This window comes from Carcharhinus amblyrhynchos, chromosome 20, assembly GCF_965287045.1.
Source record: "Carcharhinus amblyrhynchos chromosome 20, sCarAmb.v2.hapA, whole genome shotgun sequence".
Classification (NCBI taxonomy): Eukaryota; Metazoa; Chordata; class Chondrichthyes; order Carcharhiniformes; family Carcharhinidae; genus Carcharhinus; species Carcharhinus amblyrhynchos.
The window spans coordinates 46,580,879-46,600,667 of NC_137343.1; the positions used below are offsets into that span (position 1 = coordinate 46,580,879).

General features: G+C 43.5%; 1 protein-coding gene across 1 annotated transcript in view; it reads right to left on the reverse strand.

Annotated features, from left to right (window-relative positions):
- Positions 1–19,789, reverse strand: part of gcn1 (GCN1 activator of EIF2AK4) — a 144,502-nt gene that overhangs the window by 15,426 nt on the left and 109,287 nt on the right. Inside the window, exons 45-54 of the mRNA XM_080208522.1 lie at positions 17,060–17,224; positions 16,782–16,943; positions 16,297–16,389; positions 5,775–5,918; positions 5,094–5,363; positions 4,696–4,809; positions 3,465–3,695; positions 2,856–3,049; positions 1,040–1,154; positions 709–805 (exon numbers count right to left, since the gene is read on the reverse strand). Coding sequence (XP_080064648.1) covers positions 709–805; positions 1,040–1,154; positions 2,856–3,049; positions 3,465–3,695; positions 4,696–4,809; positions 5,094–5,363; positions 5,775–5,918; positions 16,297–16,389; positions 16,782–16,943; positions 17,060–17,224 — 1,585 coding nt within the window. The remainder of the gene's footprint in view (positions 1–708; positions 806–1,039; positions 1,155–2,855; positions 3,050–3,464; positions 3,696–4,695; positions 4,810–5,093; positions 5,364–5,774; positions 5,919–16,296; positions 16,390–16,781; positions 16,944–17,059; positions 17,225–19,789) is intronic.

Genomic DNA, 19,789 nt, shown 5'->3' on the forward strand with positions numbered 1-19,789 from the left:
AGAAACCATTTTGCATCTTACATAATCCCTACCTTGCTTTGTGTCACGCATGAACTTTTTAAATGTGTTTAGCCCCCAATTAAAAGTTACAATCTCTTCGTTTTGATATCATCCTTGTGGATTTTTTTTGCACTTTCTCCAACACCTCTATATCTTTTCTTTAATATAATATGGATCACAGAATCAAAGAATATTACAGTGCAGAAGATGACCCTTTGGCCCATCGAGTTTGCACTGTTGCATGAAAGGTCCTAACCTGCCCATCTAATCGCACTTGCCAGCATTTGGCCCACAGCCTTGAATGTTATGGCGTGCCAAGTACAAATAAAGTTTATTAGTGTCACAAGTAGGCTTATATTAACACTGCAATGAAGTTACCATGAAAATCCAAGTCTCAATACCCCAGTGCCTGTTCGAGTACACTGAGGGAGAATTTAGCATTTAGCATGGGTTAATAAAATACACCTAACCAGCATGTGGGAGGAAACCGGAGCACCCGGAGGAAACCCACACAGACATAGAGAGAACATGTAAGCTCAGACAGTGACCCAAGCAAAGAATTGAACCTGTGTCCCTGGAGCTGTGAGGCAGCAGTGCTAACCACTGTACCATCTTGCAGCTGGATACCAGAACTGTGTACACTTCTCCAAGTGTGGTCTGACCAACAGTCAAATTGCCGGCCCTGCTGTCATGTTGCTTATTACTTACCCAAAAGGTGATTTTTTAGAATAATACTGAGTTCATCATCTGGTAAGTATGCACACAACTCTCCTAAGCAGCCAGCTGAGGCCATGCGAGTGGCATCCTGAGAGGAAGAGACAGCCATTACTGTACAGTATAAGGAACAATACAAATTATAGGGTGTTACTTGTTCAGTCAGCGTCAACAGATCACGTGATTGTCACATTCCTTGCATGACAGAACATGGTTTACTGCCCCCAATTTTATAAAACTGCCTCAGAAAGTGTCACTTCCACATTCCAGTAAGTCACTTGGCTTATTTATCATACAGTAATGAGTGAACCCACTGCATCCATACCTCATCATGCCCCAACATTCCTAACAACATAGTGGTGATGTTTTTCCGGATTGTTCCATCAACTTTGGCACCAGCCCCTTGAATGACAAAACGCAGTGCCTGAAGCAGAGTCTCTCTGAAAGGAGAAATTCAATCAGTATGGATATGGATTAAGTTTAAAAAAAAACACTTTGCTAACACTTTCCCTCAGAGACCCTGAAGGTATATAAACCCTCAATACAAAGGATGCCAACTGTTCCAATGTTCTTCACAAAGAAACAATTAATAAAATTCCCTTGCGCAAAGGCTCAGATATGAGAGTTTGTTAATGTAGACATGCTCTGCCTCATTCTTTGTACACAACTTCCTCACTCCATTCGAATAAACAGACTGTCATCTAACCAAACAGCATCCTTCAAGGATTTGGCAGCATTTATGATAGAAATGCTCTTCTCACATTCTCAACATATTCAATAACTCATCTTGGGAGATTACAAATTTGGATTTATTTTACAGTTTCTCTCCTTTGCACTACTTTAATACCTCGTAGCACAGACTGGTGCTCATGTATAGTTCTGTATGCTTCTACTAACATTGTGGAGCATCAGATTCTTAAAGGAATATTCTAGTCCCGACCCCCATCCCACAGACTGCAATCACTAAAGATAGGTTACAATACCTCCTCCATGATCATCCTCAACGCCAGTGCTCCGCAAGACTATGTCTTCAGCCCTTACTATACTCCTTATACACCCACGACTGTGTGGCCATATTTCCCTCCAAATCAACTCTCAGGTTTGCTGATGACACCAATGTTGTGGGTCAGATCTCAAACAATGACCAGACCCAGTACAGGAAAGTGATAGGGAATCTGGTGAACTGATTCAATGACAATAATCTCCCCCTCAATTTCAACAAAACGAAGGACATAGTCATCGACTTCAGGAAGTGTAGTGGAAAACATGCCCCTGTCTACATCAATAGGGATGAAGTAGAAATGGTCGAGAGCTTCAAGTTTTTAAGTGTCCAGGATCACCAACAACCTGTCCTGATCCTTCCATGTGGGACTATGTTAGAAAGCCCACCAACGCTCTACTTACTCAGGGACTAAGGAAATTGGCATGAGAATTAAGTCAGATACAGGTGAAGTTCAAAAAAACATTTTGCTAACACTTTCCTTCAGAGACCATGAAGGTATATAAAACTCTCACCAACTTCCACAGATGTATCATAGAAAGCACTCTTTCTGGTTGCATCATAGTTTGGTATGGCTCCTGCTCTGCCCAAGACCACAAGAAACGATAAAGAATCATGAATGAAGCCCAGTCCATCACGCAAAACAGCCTCCCATCCATTGACACTGTCTACACTTTCCACTGCCTCAGAAAAGCAGCCAGCATAATCAAGGACCCCATGCACCTGTAGGTGCATCCATAGGGAAAAAGATATAAAAGTCTGAGGTCACGTACCAACCAATTCAAAAACAGCTTCTTCCATGCTGCCATCAGACTTCTGAATGGACCTACCTCGCGTTAAGTTGATCTTTCTCTACATCTTAGCTATGACTATAACACTGCATTCTGCGCTCTCCTCTTTCCTTCTCTATGAAGGATATGCTTTGTCTGCATAGCATGCAAGAAACAATACTTTTCACTGTATACTAATACATGTGACAATAATAAATTAAATCAAAATCATTAGAAGCAAGGCTATTCATGGAGCAACTTGAAATGTCTGTGGAAGAATCCAACTACCCCATGATGACTAATGCAAATGAGGTTCCTGCCGAGATCATTTATCCTTCTAATTTGCAGCTCATACCTTGCATGACACATACCTCACACTCGAATCATCTGCACCTCGCACTAAGTTCAGAAGCTCAGTAAACAGCGGGTCCACCTTGGTGTGGATAACTATCAGATTCCCAAGAGCCTCTGCTGCTTTCAGGCGGACTGAACGATTGGTGTCAGACAGGGCTTTTGTGAACGTCGTTTGCAACTGCGGAAGGAAGGGCTTCAGGGCAATCCCCACCTACACATCGCAATACAAACAAACACGGCAAAAAAATGAAACCTGAAAGATATGCTTCAGTTATTAAAAAACCCGGTTCTGTATTCTTCAAATAAACCTGGATTCTATTGTTGTGGAATCCACAGTGATATTTCATCAGTAAAGCTTGATTATTTAATGCAAATACATTTTAGTGTCAACATGAAACTCCACACAACTCAATTATTCTCTCCCAAGTTTAACCAAATTTCATGTTCCTGGTCAATGTATAGAATATCTCACCATCCCCAGAAAAGTTCAAACGTAACATTACTCATCTTCTGTAACAGCTTCTTAATTCCCTAAAACACATCCTCTCTCAATATGAAGGACTAGGTGGTGACTGGCAGAGCATATTGCAAACAACAGGGATCTGATTGAGACCCCATGCTCTTACCTTGCTGAGCAGCAGACTGAGTGTGTCCAGGAGAGCCACCTTCACATTCCAGCTGAACCGGTCGCCTAGGATACGGATTAGAGGTCCAGTGATGTTCACCACAGATGGCCTCAGCGCTTCTGCAGAAGTTAGCTTGATAACGAGCCCCAGGGCCTTGGCTGCCTCTTCCTTCTGTTCAGGGTTTCCTGTCAGCACGCCCTCTCTCAAAATGGGCAGGATCGATGTAACACCCTGCAACAAAACACTGCACTGATTCAAGGCACCAAGCTTTTATCACGTCTCTACACTAATATTCTGATCATTTACTCAAATTATTTTGGTTAAGTTAGCAAATCTTTGCACAACCTCACTGACTAATCAGATCTCAGGTTTCAAACAGAGCACCCTGTCATTGTGCCATGAGAACCATAGCAACGTGTGAAAATACCGAGGTTTAATTTGTTGGGAAGAAAGTAATGTGACTCACAATCCCTCTACCTGAGTCTCATCGCCAAACTGTCTTATCCTCTCCCACCCGCCTGACTGCAGTCAAGTAAACCTGCTTCATTTGAAGGTATTAATCAATTGTCAAATAAATTTCTGGGCCTCAGTTATTTGCAATTGCTGTCCACTGTCAATCTAAAACATAGATGCAGCAGCTCAAAATCATCCCACGTCTCTCTATTTCTGGAAGTCTCAAAATTTAGTTTTCAGCTGCTTGGCCCATGGCCTGAGGTTATTTTGCTTTCCTCCAGTGCACTGCCAAAAATATATTACAAAGCAAAATTTCATTTGCACCAGCTATTCTGGGAGAACATGCCAAAGCATCTATACAGCTAACCAAGCACATCCCATTTGACATTCATCACCATGGTTCCGTGATAGCATTCTTGCCTCTGGGTCAGAAGGTCCCACTGCACAGACATGCACACAAAGACGAGGCTGGCATCAGACATTACCCTGATGGAGGTGTTGGTTTTCAGATGAGATGTCACACAGAAGACTTGCCTGTCCGCTTAAGTGATTCTGAGGAACTAGTTCTATTGTTTATCCTGCAATCAGCTTCCCTGAAACAGATAATTTACTTCTGACGGCACAGCTTGTTGAGTGCAAACTGGCCACTGCGTTTTCTATATGATGCCAGTGATTACACTTCAAAAGTAGTTCATTTTCTGTAAAGCAATTTTTTGGATATCCTGAGATTGTGAATTACGGGAGGTGCCAATTTGCCACCAGTGATGGATTCTCTTACCTTCTTGGGAATGCAGAACCCCAGCAGATGATCCCCCTTGGCCTCAGCAGCTGCTGCGCGGATATCCCTGTGCAGATCATCCACAAGTGATAATTGGCTTCCGGCATCCAACTTCTGATAGAGGGGAAAAATTATAAAACTGAAGTATCTGTCAACAGGATTTAAAAAATAAATCAACATGCCAAAGATCTTCGGTAAGAGTTTATAAATCACAAGTTAGGTTTCTCTTTAGGGTGAGCCAGTCCACTGAAATATCCAGTGGGCTGCGCAGTGGAAGAATACTGTACCAGAGGTGGACAGTTAATTCCTTCCAGTCACAGATCCTATTACAAAGCTTCAGTGCAATTTAAGTAGTTCACGGCAAGGCACCTTACCATCCACATCCAAAGAGCTAGTACCTTGGTTATTGCATTTAGAGCATCCCAACTCTCATTCAGGACAGTCTCGTCTGCGTCATTAAGCAATCTGATCAAACCGGATATCAGATTCCTGACGTGGGCGAAATAGTCGACCTTGGTCTTCGAGCAGTAAGCATTGATGATTGTTGCTGCAGCTTTGCGCATCCCAACATCTGGATTCCTTGTTGCCTCCAGCAGATCCTCCAAGATGACTCTCTGACCAACTTCATCCCCCACAGACAGAATCACTGTGTGGCAGTTAGTCAGCTCCTACAGAAAAGGAAAGCATTTCGTTAGAGGATGACTTGAGTTGAATGCTGGCACAGGCGTTGAAGGTAAAGGATGACAGTGTATAATAGTCTACTGCTGTCATGGAGCTACCTTCAAAATAAATTCATTATGAAAATGTCATGATGTTAATGTTGGTTGAATATGGCTCTCCTGGTTAAATCTTTGCTTAATCAATGCAACTTCCTTTAAAACCTTTAGCTGGGCAATTGATGTTGATCTGAACAAAAATCTTAAAAAGATAACCCTGCTGCACATGTGGATGCCTTAATAATACAAAGGCCCCAGAACATCTAGGAGTGTGTGCTGTGTGGAAACAAGCTATGGGTTTATTACTCATTGGTAGTGCCACAGGGTTGCACAGTTTGTGGCATCTTCCCTGCAGACTCTCACCTCTTGCTCTTCACTGGTTCCCATTTTGTTCTTCAGTGCAGTCATCACAGCAGGCAGAATCACATTGAGGTGGCGTGTCAATGCATCACCTGCCACTGAAGACAGGAAAGCCAGCACCCTGGTGTTTACTGGTGGCGTTATAAGCTGCAAAGAATAAGAGAAAGAGGACAGTTTGTTTGTTGTAGAGTAGTTTCTCCCTACTTTTGGTTGGGAACTGGGACCAAGAATCATACGGTTGGTTACAGCACAGGAGACTTGGTATATCCATGCAGATTCTGTAGAACAACAATGCACCATTATCCCATTCCCCTGCATTTGTCTGTAGCCCCGCAAATTTTTCCTTCACAGCTGATCCAATTCCCTTTTGAATGCCACGTTGATCTGTTTCTCACCACTCTCTCCGGCAATGCATTCCAGATCCTAACCACTCACTTCGTAAAAACGCTTCTTCTCGTATCGCATTCGATTCTTTTTCCAACGAGCTAAAGTTAGCGCGCTCTGGTTCTTGATCCTTCCACCAGTCGGAACGGCTTTCCCCTCTCTACTCTGTCCAGACCCTTCATGATTTTGAATACCTCAATCAAATTGCTTCTCTTCCTTCTTTTCTCCCATGAAAACAGTTCGAACAAATTCTAGTGAAGCTCCTCACCCTTGGAATCATTCTCGTGATTACTTCCTACACCCTCACTTAATGCCTTGACATCCTTCCTACAATGTGGTGTAGTGAGTTGGACACAATGTTCAGTTGAGGCCTATATTTAAACAGGCTTATCATAACTGCCTTACTTTTTAACACTGTGCCTCTATTTATAGAGCCCAGAATCCTGAATGTTTAATGAACCACTCTCTTGACCTGCCTACCAGCTGCACCAATTTGTGCACATATACCCTTAGGTTCCTCTACTCTTCCATCTCGTTTATAATTGTGCACTTAAAGTTATAATGTTTCTCTGCATTCTTCCTGCCAAAATGAATCACTTCGCACTTCTCTACATTAAGTTTCATCTGTTATCTGTCCATCCATTTCACCAACTTGTCTATATCCTTTTGAAGTTATACAGTCTCTTCCTCTTGGTTCACAATGCTTCCAAATTTATATCATTCACTTTGAAATTGTGCCCTGTACACCAAAGTCTAGGTCATTAACACATTAAGTGAATTGGCCATGCTAAATTGCCACTAAAGTGTCCTAGGATGTGTGGGTTACAAGGATTACAGGGATAAATATGTGGGATTACAAGGATAGAGCCTGGGTGGGTTTGTTGCCTGTGCAGACTTGATGGGCTGAATGGCCTCCTTCTGCACTGGCGGGTTCTATGATCAGTGAGAGCATGGGTCCCAATATCAACTCCTGGAAGAACTCATCATATGCCAGCATCCAGGCTGAAAAATAACCACTTCACCACTACTGATGTTTCCCATCACAGCCAATTTCTTTTGTGGAATACTCATCATATTTTGGGTCATGTGTTTTACTGCAAACTTATTCTGCAATCAGCATTTTTGTGCCACTTTTACTTTTGTAAACCGTAAAAAATCTTCAGTTACTTCTCCCTCCCTGTTATTAATATTATTGACCCAATACCAGTTGAACCATTTAAAATCAAAAAACCACTGGGAATAAATAATTCTTTAATCTTCAAACAGGATGTCACTGATGCCTTTTGTTGGAGTTATCTTACTGCAGACACAATCTTCCTTTTTTTCTGGGATTAAGACCAGCAGTACAAATGAACAAGCTTACATTTATATGGGCGAAGGCTTGCACTGTTCCCTTAAGGGATCTCATATCTGGATCACTTGTTAATTAGATGAGTTGGATTGTGGTAAAATTTATAATCACAATCCACCCAGTATGGCTGACTCCAGCCAATAATGGTAAAGTGCTGGCTGCCTTCTGCTCAACCTTGGTGTCCCATGGTTGATAACATTTGGCACTGAAGGCAAGGCTTCTATCCAAAAGGCTCTTGCACACTGCAGTGTCATAGAGGTTTATAGCATGGAAACAGGCCCTTCGACCCAACTTGCCCATGCTGCCCAGTTTTTAACCATTAAGCTAGTCCCAATTGCCCGCGTTTGGGTCGTTACCCTCGATACCAATTTTACCCATGTAACTGTAAAACGCTCTTCAAAAGACAAAATTGTATCTGCCTCTACCACTACTTCTGGCAACTCATTCCAGACACACTCAACCATCTGTGTGAAAAAACTGCCCGTCTGGATCCTTTCGTTATCTCTTGCCTCTCACCTTAAACCTATGCCCACTAGTTTTAAACTCCCCGACTGTAGGGAAAAGATGTTGACTATCAGCCTCATCTACGCTCCTCATTTGTAGACCACTATAAGATCACCTCTCAGCTTCCTACACTCCAGGGGAAAAAAATAAATCGCAGTTTATCCAGCCTCTCTTTATAACCCAAACGATCAAGTCCCAGTAGTAGCCTAGTAAATCTTTTCTGCACTCTTTCTAGTTTAATAATATCCGTTCTATAATAGGGTAACCAGAACTGCACAGAGTATTCCAAGTGTGGCCTTACCAGTGTCTTGTACAACTTCAAGATGATGTCTGAACTCCTGTAATCAATGTTCTGACCAATGAAACCAAGCATGCCAAATGCCTTCTTCACCACTCTGCTCATTTGTAACTCCACTTTCAAAGAGCTATGAGCCTATACCCCCAGATCTTTTTGTTCTATAACTCCCCCCCAGTGCTCCACCATTAACTGATTAAGTCCTGCCCTGGTTCAATCTACAAAATGTATCACCTTGCATTTATCTAAATTAAGTTCCATCTGCCATTCATCAGCACCCTAGCCCAGTTGATCAAGATCCCATTGCAATCCTAAATAACCTTCTTCTCTGTCCACTATGTCACCAATCTTGGTGTAATCTGCAAATTTACTAACCATACCTCCTAAATTTCCATCCAAATCATTAATATAAAATGACAATTAACAGTGGACCCAGCATGGATCCCTGAGGCACACCGCTGGTCACCAGTCTCCAGTTTGAAAAACAACCCTCTACAACCACCCTCTGTCTTTTGTCATTAAGCTGATTTTGTGTCCAATTGGCTATCTCACCCTGGATCATGTGAGATTTAACCTTATGCAACAACCTACCATGCAGTATCTTATCAAAGGCCTTGCTAAAGTCCATGCAGACAATGTCAACCGCATTGCCCTCATCTACCTTCTTGGTTACTCCTTCAAAAAATTCAATCAAATTCGAGAAACATGATTGTCCACTCACAAAGCCATGCTAACTGTCCCCAATCAGTCTTTACCACTCTAAATATCTGTAGATCCTATCTCTCAGAATACTTTCTAACAACTTACAAACTATAGACATTAGGCTCACCATGCAGCCCTTCTTAAACAAAAGCACAACATTTGCCACCGTCCAATTTCCAGGCACCTTAAGTGTGGCTGTCAATGATTCAGATATCTCTGCTGGGGGACCCATAATTTCCTCCCTCACCTCCCACAACATCCTGGGACACACTTCATCAAATCCTGGGGATTTATCTACTTTGATGCACTTCAAGACTTCCAGCATCCTCTTCTGTGTAATATGTACTCTCCTCAAGATATCACTATTTTCCCAGTTTTCTAACATCCATGCCTTTCTCAATAGTAAATGCTAATGAAAAATATTAATTTAGGATCTCACCCATCTCTTGTAGATCTGCATGCACAAAGGTGACCTTGTTGATCCTTAAGAGGTCCTATTCTTTCCCTACTTACTCTTTCTCTTTTGTATATTTGTAGAAGCTCTTTGGATTCTTTTTTGCCTGATCTGCCAAAGCAATCCCATGTCCCTTTTTTGCCCTCCTGATTTCTTTTAGTTCTACTCCTATACCCTCTATACCCTTAAGGGATCCACTTGATCCCAGCTTCCTGTCAGAAAGCAAGGTGGTTCAACACTAACGAAACCATGTTCAAAATTTTCCTACATCAGTCACTGATGAAGAAGCAAGCAAATGGTTCCCAACCTTTTATCCATAACACCACACCTTCATACTATAAAAATACTGAGGCACACCTTTCATGTTCTCCAAATGAGCTCTCCAAACAAAATCATTTCATCTCTTAAAGTTCATAAAAACACACCAAGGTACCATTTAATGCAATTTTCATTAGTTTAAGAAGTTTTCATTGGAAGCATTATCATTTGCACGTGAAATACAACATTTTATTCAAAATGTATGCAATTTAAAAGTGCTTTTCACTAAATATTTCAATTAATTTCAGTTTTTTATTGGTCTATATTTAAACCATCCGAGCCCCATGTGGTCCCCTGCCCAAATACAGAAAACACAGCATCCTCCAATTTACACCCAGCAAGATTCCACAAACATCAAGGTGCTAGTGACACAACAGAAAATGCTGGAAAATCTCAGCAGATCTGACAGCAACTGTGGAGAATAGACCTAACATTCTTAGTCTGAATAACTTCCTCAGATGAGGTGATAATTAGTTAAGTGTTCACCGATTAATGTTGGACACTACACAAGGAAGGGCTCAAATTACAGTCTACTCGGCAAGTCAGTACCACTGGCTGTGCAGCTCTCCTCTCAAACACAAAGTAATAAAAACTGCAAACATTTTGATGTTAAATACTCCCAGACCAAAGTCTAAACATCAAGAATAGCCAACAGTGCAATTACGCCCAGTTCTAAAATGCTGTAATCAAAGAGTCCTTAAAGCAGGAGTCCATTCAGCCCATTTAGCCTGCACCAACAACAATACCACCCAGACCCTATCCCCATAATCCCACGTATTTACCCCGCATAATTCGTGAGGCAGAGAGAGACATTGATAGGAGTTTTAAGGAAATAGTCACTCCTAGTAATCAGTCTTGGGTCAATGTCAAGAGGAGGGGAAAGAAGCATGCGGGAGGAGAATCCCCTGGGGCTGTTCCCCTCCAAAATAGGTTTTCGGTCCTGGAGGCTACAGTTGAGGAAGCATCAGCTGGGGATAGCCAAAGGGAGCAGGACTCTGGGGGTGAGCCTATTGTAAAAGCTCAGGTGTCTAGGGGATGCAAGAGATTGGGCCTCGTGATTGGGGACTCTACAGTTAAGGGGACGGATAGGAGAGTTGGTAGTAAGGGTAGGGACTCAGGGCTGGTGTGTTGCCTACCAGGGGCTGGGGTCCGGGATGTGTCAGAGAGGATATTCAAGACTCTTAGGGGAGAGGGTGATCAACCCCAAGTTATAATTCATGTGGGGACACATGACATAGGGAGGCTAAGGGAAGGGGATATTAAGCAGAGTTTCATGGAGTTGGGATGGAAACTAAAGGCCAAGTCTAACAGAGTGGTTATCTCTGGACTCTTGCCTGTGCCACGGGATAGTTTAGAGAGGAATAGGGAGAGGGAAAGTTTGAACTTGTGGCTGAGGGGATGGTGCAGGAGGGAGGGGTTTAATTTCTTGAGCAATTGGGGCTCATTCTGGGGAAGGTGGGATCTCTATAAGAGTGATGGTATACATCTGAACCAGAGGGGAACAAATATCCTGGGGGGTAAATTTGTGAAGGCTATGCGGACTGGTTTAAACTGATTCAGAGGGGGGGTGGGATCCTGGGTAGAGGGGGTGAAAGTGAGGGGGGCATAGAAGGGGATGGCATTGCACGGCATTGTGGGGGTGGGGCGGAGCGAGGTTTGAAATGTATATACTTTAACGCGAGGAGTATTCGCAATAAAGTGGATGAACTTGCAGCGTGGACCAGTACCTGGGACTTTGATGTTGTGGCCATTTCAGAGACGTGGATAGAGCAGGGTCAGGAATGGATGTTGCAGGTGCCGGGGTACAAGTGCTTTAGTCGGAGTAGAGAAGGAGGTAGAAGGGGGGGTGGAGTAGCATTATTGGTCAAGGACTATATCACAGTGTCAGAGAGGAAGTTTAATGAGGACTTGTCTGTTGAGGTAGTTTGGGCAGAAATTAGAAATAGGAGAGGAGAGGTCACCCTATTGGGAGTCTTTTATAGACCTCCAAAAAGTTCTAGAGAGGTTGAGGAAAGGATTGCAGAGACGATCCTGGTTAGGAGTGAAAGTAATAGGGTAATTGTTATGGGGGACTTTAACTTTACTAACATTGATTGGAATTGCTATAGCTCTAGCTCGTTAGAGGGGTCAGTTTTTGTTCAAAGTGTGCAGGAAGGTTTTTTGACTCAATATGTAGATAGGCCAACTAGAGGTGAGGCTATATTGGACTTGGTGCTGGGAAATGAGCCAGACCAGGTGCTAGACTTGGAAGTTGGTGTGCATTTTGGTGATAGTGACCACAATTCGGTTACGTTCACCTTAGTGATGGAAAGGGATAGGCATGAACCTCGGGTCAGTAGTTTTAGCTGGGGGAAGGGTAATTATGAGGCCATTAGGAGAGAATTAGGAAGCATTGGTTGGACTAGGAACGTCTGAAATGTGGAGTTTTTTCAAGGAGCAGCTACTGCGGGTCTGTGATAGGTATGTCCCTGTCAGGCAAGGAGGAATTTGTAGGGCTAGGGAACCGTGGTGCACAAAAAAAGTTGATTTGTTGGTTAGGAAGAAGAAGGAGGCTTATGTTCGGATGAGGCTTGAGGGCTCGGGTAGTGCAGTAGAAAGCTTTAGATTGGCTAGGAGGGAGTTGAAGAGGGAGTTAAGAAGGGCTAGAAGAGGGCATGAGATGACTTTGGCTGATAGGATTAAGGAGAATCCTAAGGCGTTCTATAGGTATGTCAAGAACAGAAGGTTGGTTAGGGCAAGATTAGGGCCAGTTACAGACAGTAGGGGGATGTTGTGCGTGGAACCGGAAGAGATTGGGGAGGCATTGAACCATTATTTCTCTTCGGTGTTCACGCAGGACGATATGAATGTAGCTGAGGAGGTCACTGGGGTGAAGGGGTGTAAAATAGAAAGTATTGCAGTTGATACAGAGGATGTGTTGGATATTCTAGAAGGGTTGAAAATAGATAAGTCCCCTGGTCCAGACGGGATTTACCCTAGGATTCTATGGGAGGCAAGAGAGGTGATTGCAGAGCCACTGGCTCTGATCTTCAGGTCGTCGTTGGTCTCTGGTATAGTACCGGAAAGTTGGAGGACAGCGAATGTTGTCCCATTGTTTAAGAAGGGGAACAGAGACTTCCCTGGGAATTATAGACCAGTGAGTCTTACTTCCGTAGTGGGCAAGGTTTTAGAAAGAATTATTAGGGATAGGATTTATAGTTATTTGGAGAGGAATGAATTGATTAGAGATAGTCAGCATGGTTTTGTAGCGGGAAGGTCGTGCCTTACTAACCTTATTGAGTTCTTTGAGAAGGTGACCAAAGAGGTGGATGGGGGTAAGGCAGTAGACGTGGTATATATGGATTTTAGTAAGGCGTTTGATAAGGTTCACCATGGTATGCTTCTGCAGAAAATGCAGATGTATGGGATTGGTGGTAATTTAGGTACTTGGATCAGGAATTGGTTAGCAGATAGGAGACAGAGGGTGGTGGTTGATGGTAATTATTCATCATGGAGTTCGGTTACAAGTGGTGTGCCTCAGGGATCTGTTTTGGGGCCACTGCTGTTTGTAATCTTTATTAATGATCTGGATGAGGGTATAGTTGGGTGGATTAGTAAGTTTGCTGATGACACCAAAGTCGGAGGTGTGGTAGATTGTGAGGAAGGGTGTCGAAGTTTGCAGGGTGACTTGGACAGGTTGCAGAGCTGGGCCGCGAGGTGGCGGATGGAGTTTAATGCGGAGAAGTGTGAGGTAATCCATTTTGGTAGGAATAACAGATGTGTTGAGTATAGGGCTAACGGGAGGACTTTGAATAGAGTGGAGGAGCAGAGGGATCTAGGTGTATGTGTACATAGATCCCTGAAAGTTGGGAATCAAGTAGATAAGGTTGTTAAGAAGGCGTACGGTGTCTTGGCGTTTATTGGTAGGGGGATTGAATTTAGGAGTCGCAGCGTCATGTTGCAACTGTACACAACTCTGGTGCGGCCGCACTTGGAGTACTGTGTGCAGTTCTGGTCCCCACATTACAGGAAGGATGTGGAGGTTTTGGAGAGGGTGCAGAGGAGGTTTACCAGGATGTTGCCTGGTATGCAGGGGAGGTCCTATGAGGAGAGACTGAGGGATTTGGGGTTGTTTTCACTGGAAAGAAGGTGGCTAAGAGGGGATCTAATAGAAACATATAAGATGATTAGAGGTTTAGATAGGGTGGATGGTGATAGCCTGTTTCCTCGGATGGAGAAAGCTAGCACGAGGGGGCATGGCTTTAAATTAAGGGGGGGTAGTTATAGGACGGATGTCAGGGGCAGGTTCTTTACCCAGAGGGTGGTGAGGGACTGGAATGCCCTGCCTGCTGCAGTTGTAAATGCACCTAGTTTGGGGGCGTTTAAGAGATTGGTGGATAGGTTTATGGACGAAAAGGGATTGGTTTAGATTAGTGGGTCAATGTTTTGTTTTTAAAATAAGACTGGTCGGCGCAACATTGTGGGCCGAAGGGCCTGTTCCGCGCTGTAATGTTCTATGTTCTAAGTCCCTTTACACTAAGAGGCAATTTAGCATAGCCAGTCAACCCGCACATTTTTAAACTGTGGGAGGAAACCGGAGCACCCAGAGGAAACCCACGCAGATACAGGGAGTGTGTGCACAAGCTCCACACAGACAGGTACCAAGGTTGGAATCAAAGCCAAGTCCCTGACACAGAGGCAGCAGTGCGAACCACTGAACCATTGTGCTGCCTAAATGCTCTTATTAAATTACATTCCACCAGAACTTAACCATTCCCAGCCTTTTCTTATTTCAGTCAGGATGCTATGTGGTAAAAGGAACTAAGCTGCGTGAACCCTGCTTAAATGAAGAGTCTGGGATGCTATCCATGCTTTTCAAATCGATTTGTTGTTTTTCCTCATTTGATACAAGCAGATTGATTAGGTTTTCTCACGCCAAGCCTGGGGGTTCGAGCCGTTTATCACGAGAATCTAATCCGGGTGCCTGGGAATTGGACATTAGGATGGGAATGGTAGAAAATCCCATTTGTGTGCAATGCAAACATTGCAGAAGGTGAAGCTGCAAAGCTCCACACCCCAGCAAGGGCAGCTGTCAACAAATCATAGAATCCTGACAGTGCAGAAGGGAGGCCATTCGGCCCATTGAGTCTTACCAAAAACAATCCCACCCAGGCCCCAATGCCTCAACTCATATTTACCCTGCTAGTCCCCCTGACACTAAGAGGTAATTTAGCTTGGCCAATCCACCTAACCCATGCAACTTTGGAGTGAGCAAGAAAACTGGAGCACCCAGAAGAAACCCACAATGACATGGGAAGAATGTGTAAACTCCACACAGACAATGACCAAAGGCCGGAACCGAACATGGATCACTGGCGCTCAGTGCTAACCACTGTGCCACCATGCCAACTGTAAAATGGAAATGTCAGGAGTGGAATTTGAAGCCACATCCCTAGAAAATGACTAGAATTCACCATGCTTAACACAAGGCAAGGAATCACACTCCTTGAGTCTGGCACCTTCAACCACTCAGTCATCCTGACAACTTAAAAAAATTGTCAAAAATCTCAAGCAACACCGGCTACTGAGAGTAGGGGAAATAATCTTCAGACTAGAGATAGGCCATTCACAGGTGATGCCAAGTGCATCGAACAGTGAAAATCCTGAACACTTTTGGGACTCAGTTCCAGTTTTCTGTCAGTTGCACTGTGCAGGAATTAGCTTCCACTTACAAACAAGAAACTGCAGCTGCATGGCCAGTTACAAAGCAGAGCAGGAGAGATGAAATTGAGAATGAGTAGTTTTTGAAACAACAACTGCAAAGCTCACAGCTTCGTTCATCAACAGCAACATAATGTAGAAGAGGATCAGTAGCTGTCTGTCAAACATCATACATTTACTGCTCTCCTCACTGTCAGACTCCTCCGCACTCCCGGTTTCCCCCCGCTCTCCTCACCGCCACACTCTCAGGTACCTGTCCCGAGTTTTCTTCGTTCTCGGGTTCCTGCAGTGTGCACTGTTTGAAACGCGTAACAGGTCATGGCAGACTTCCAGAACAGCAGTGTGCTGTGGCTCAGCAGTTGGAAACCAGTGCTTCAAGGGATGCTATTTATTAAAGCTCCTGAAACAGAATGTCCCTTCTGGTGAAAGCAAAATACTGCAGATGCTGGAATCATAGAACCCCACAGCACAGAAAGAGGCCTTCGGCCTATCGCGTCTGCGCCGATCACAATCCCACCCAGGCCCTACCCCCATATCCCTACATATTTTACTCACTAATCCCTCTAACTTATACCTCTCAGGACACTCAGGGGCAATTTTAGTGTGGCTGATCAACTTAACCGTGGGGTCATCCAGACTTGAAACACTGGCTCTATTCTCTCTCCACAGATGCTGCCAGACCTGCTGAGATTTTCCAGCGTTTTTCTGTTCTCATCATTTCTGCTAATTTCTTCTGCTCAATGACTGAGCAATACAGGACAGCAGTCTTATCACATAACCCAGATTTTGTTTTGTGTTTGTGTGCTTGGTTACATACCTTTGGCACTAGGTAGGGAAGGACAACACGACTCTTGACTCCCATTACTTGCTTCAATCCATCCAGAGCAAACTCTGACATTTCCTCATTGTTCTGCAATAGATAGGGCAGTTACTGACATGCACACAACAAACTGCATTTATATAGCACTTCTAACACCTTTCCAAGGTGCATCACAGCATTATTAAACACAATCTGACAACAGGCAACTTAATAGGTCATTCAGACAAGCTTTGTCAAGGAAGTAGGTTTCAAGGAGTCAAGAGAGGCACAAGAAGCCTGGGAAACCCTGCCAGCCAGCATTAAATCTGTAAAACAAGTTAAAGTTTGCAACCTCATTACTCGTCTGTCCTCTGAATCCTTGCTATTAAAATGAGGGGTTGCGATTGGGTGGGGAGTGCTGGTTTGGGTTCTAATTTGAGTTATAGAATATAAAAGAAAAAAAACTTGTCTGCACGATAACCTCCCTTCCTCCAAACACTCACAAGCTGTTCCAACAGGAATGGTAGAATATCATCCAAGGCCTGGTATCCAATTGTTGAGTGAAGCTGCTCAAATGTTTTTGATGCAGCCTCTCGAACTTCTTCAAGAGGGTCACAGAGGGCCTTCCGCACTGTGGGAACGAGAGACTCGGAGAAGACAAGCACCTAGGGAGAGAGGCCAGAAAGAGTGAATCCTTTTAACTGTAGAGCTTTTGGATATGATAGCAACACCATACAATTCCACAAACTCAATATTACATTGGCTATTGTGGGCTACTTACTGCATCTTTGCTGGTCGATTTCATGATCTCACTGAGGCCAATACAAACTCCCTGTCGCTCATCACTTTTCTCTGACTTGAGCCCCGCTTCCAAGATTGGAATAATCTCTGGCAAAATCTTCTCTCCCAGCTTCCGCACAAGATCGCCCAGTGTTCTTGCAGCTATCTACAGGGAGAATGCCAACCATGTATCAGTATAAAATCCTTTTGAGCTTCAGATTTATACTAATCAGTAGAATGCGAGTTTCAGAATGGTTAAAATGTCTGTATAAAGCAAAAGTTACTGAGTACTGTGTGGCACATCCATACAGGTAACTCATCAATTTTTGATTTGTCGTGTGCTCTGGAATAATTTAACGTGCCAACAATTTGTGTAGAGACGGAGTGCTGATCAACTGGGGTGGCACAGTGGCTGGCACTGCTGCCTGATAGTGCCAGAGACCCAGGTTCAATTCCAGCCTTGGGTCACTGTCTGTGTGGAGTTTGCATGTTCTCCCCATGTCTACGTGGGTTTCCTCTGGTGCTCTGGTTTCCTCTCACAATCCAAAAACCTAAATTGGGTTAGGTGGACTGGCCATGCTAAATCGTGCCTTAGTGTCAGGGGGACTAGATAGGGTAAATGCATGGGGATAGGCCCTGAGAGTGCGATTGTGGTCAGTGCAGAGTCGATGGGCCAAGTGGCCTTCTTCTGCACTGCAGGGATTCTATGGTTCAGTCGATTAATCATCAAACCAGCTGTAAAGCTCTCTGACAGACATTTATTATGCCTCTTTTTTAACTACGTTTGATTGTTTAGATGTGAATACCATTCCATTCAGTACTTTGATGCAATCTATATAATTGAAACAGGTGTAAGACTGCACTGCGGATATGTGAAAAGGAGCAAACAGCAACAAGCAAATCAGAAGCTATTTTATTAGTTGGTACAAATCCTGAATTTAGACAACATGCAACAGTATCTGAGATAAAGACAGAAAGTGCTGAAAACACTCAGCAGGTTTGGCAGCATTTATGGAGAGAGACACACAATATTTCAGTTCAATAACCTTCCACCAGAACTGGGAAAACCTAGATAGCAATTGAGGATAGTTAGTACGATGAACTGGCTTACAAAGCTGCAACATTATCTATCTTACTATTTTAATATTTTGAATTCTTCATGGGAGATAGCAGACGTCATATCCAAACAAACGTTTACACAGTTAGATCCAACCTCCTAACACACAAGCGGACACACACTGTTGGCCAAATGCTCACACCAAAATCAGTATCTTTTTCTATTTATGTAAATAGATAATTTTGGAGTGTCAAAGGATTGATTATCAACCTAATGTTGGTGCTGCACAAGAATATAATTGTTTGTGGTGGTTCACTTGTGTACTTGCTCATGCTTGCCTGCTGCTCAGTGGCAAACTGCATTTATCTTTTTATAACCCTTGCGTCAGTGTGACATCTTCGCCCAACATCTGTTATTATTCTGTGACATTTCTCATGCCAAAAACAGAGCATGGATGCAAGCTAGAGGCTGTTAGTGACAGACTGAAAGTGGAGGAGCCAGCCGTTATCCGCCAGTCAGTGGCATCATGTGGTTCATCAAGGCTTTTCCAATTAGCTCTGGTCTTTTTCCTTTCAAAGCTCCCCTCCTTCCCCACCAAACGCATATGGCACACTGCCTGGATGGCCCTTTCTTTTAGATATTTATCCAGATAAGACAAAATTCAACTTCAGTTCCTTGGCTAATCAAGAATTTTAAGGGAGACGCTGTTCTGTTGTATTCCCTTTGCTCCACTTGAGGCAGGGAACTGTTCACCAGGCACCCACACTATTCACTTGTAAGCCTCAATATCAGGTATTGTGACAAACTGTTTGCTTGTGGGAATGAGGGAGGGTGGATTTGATGGCAGAACTTGGCCCTGCTCTACCTGAATGTACTTTTTGGCAGAAGTCAATGAGTATGGAGTAGGATCAGTAACTCGTGCCCATTTTCCCAATTAACCTATTTAACAGTCCAAAGATGTGAGAGTTAGGTGGATTGGCCATGCTAAATTGCCACTTAGTGTCCTGGGATGTGAAGGTTAGAGGGATTAGTAGGGTAAATGTGCGGGATTGTGGGGATAGGGCCTGAGATGGAATTGTCGTCAGCGCAGACTTGATGGGCCGAATGGCCTCCTTCTGCACTGTAGGGATTCTAGGAACAGCTACCAACAATACCAAAGTTAAAAAACAGTCAGAGCAAAAATGAAACCAAACTGGACTTGACCACTCTATCATTCAGACATTCAGTAGGTGAACTTATTACGCTATAGCAGGAGCTGTGAGATTCATTCATTTATGTAATAGTTTCAAGTTACCCCTGGAGAGTTAACACATTTGCTGCTCATTAAATAGGCTTGCTTGTCCAAATGGAGACTTAAGATGCCTTTAAGACACCACCTGAATACCTATAGTTCAATCTGCAGCCTTGCAACATCTTATCTATATTTCCAGTGTGGATTTTAAATTCTACTAACCTGGCGAGTGTTTGCCCCTTTCCCAGCAGTTACATTATAAACATTTGCACCGTGCATACATGGTGACTGTAGTGTAAATAATGCATCTTCTCCATTGTTTTATTGAAAAACACCAAAGTCCTGACTGTTCTGCAACAATTCCCTGGATGGCTGAGATTTCTCTTTGCTCAAAGGGGTCAGTAGCTATTATGAAAGCAAAGTGCTTGGTAATGCAGCTTAAT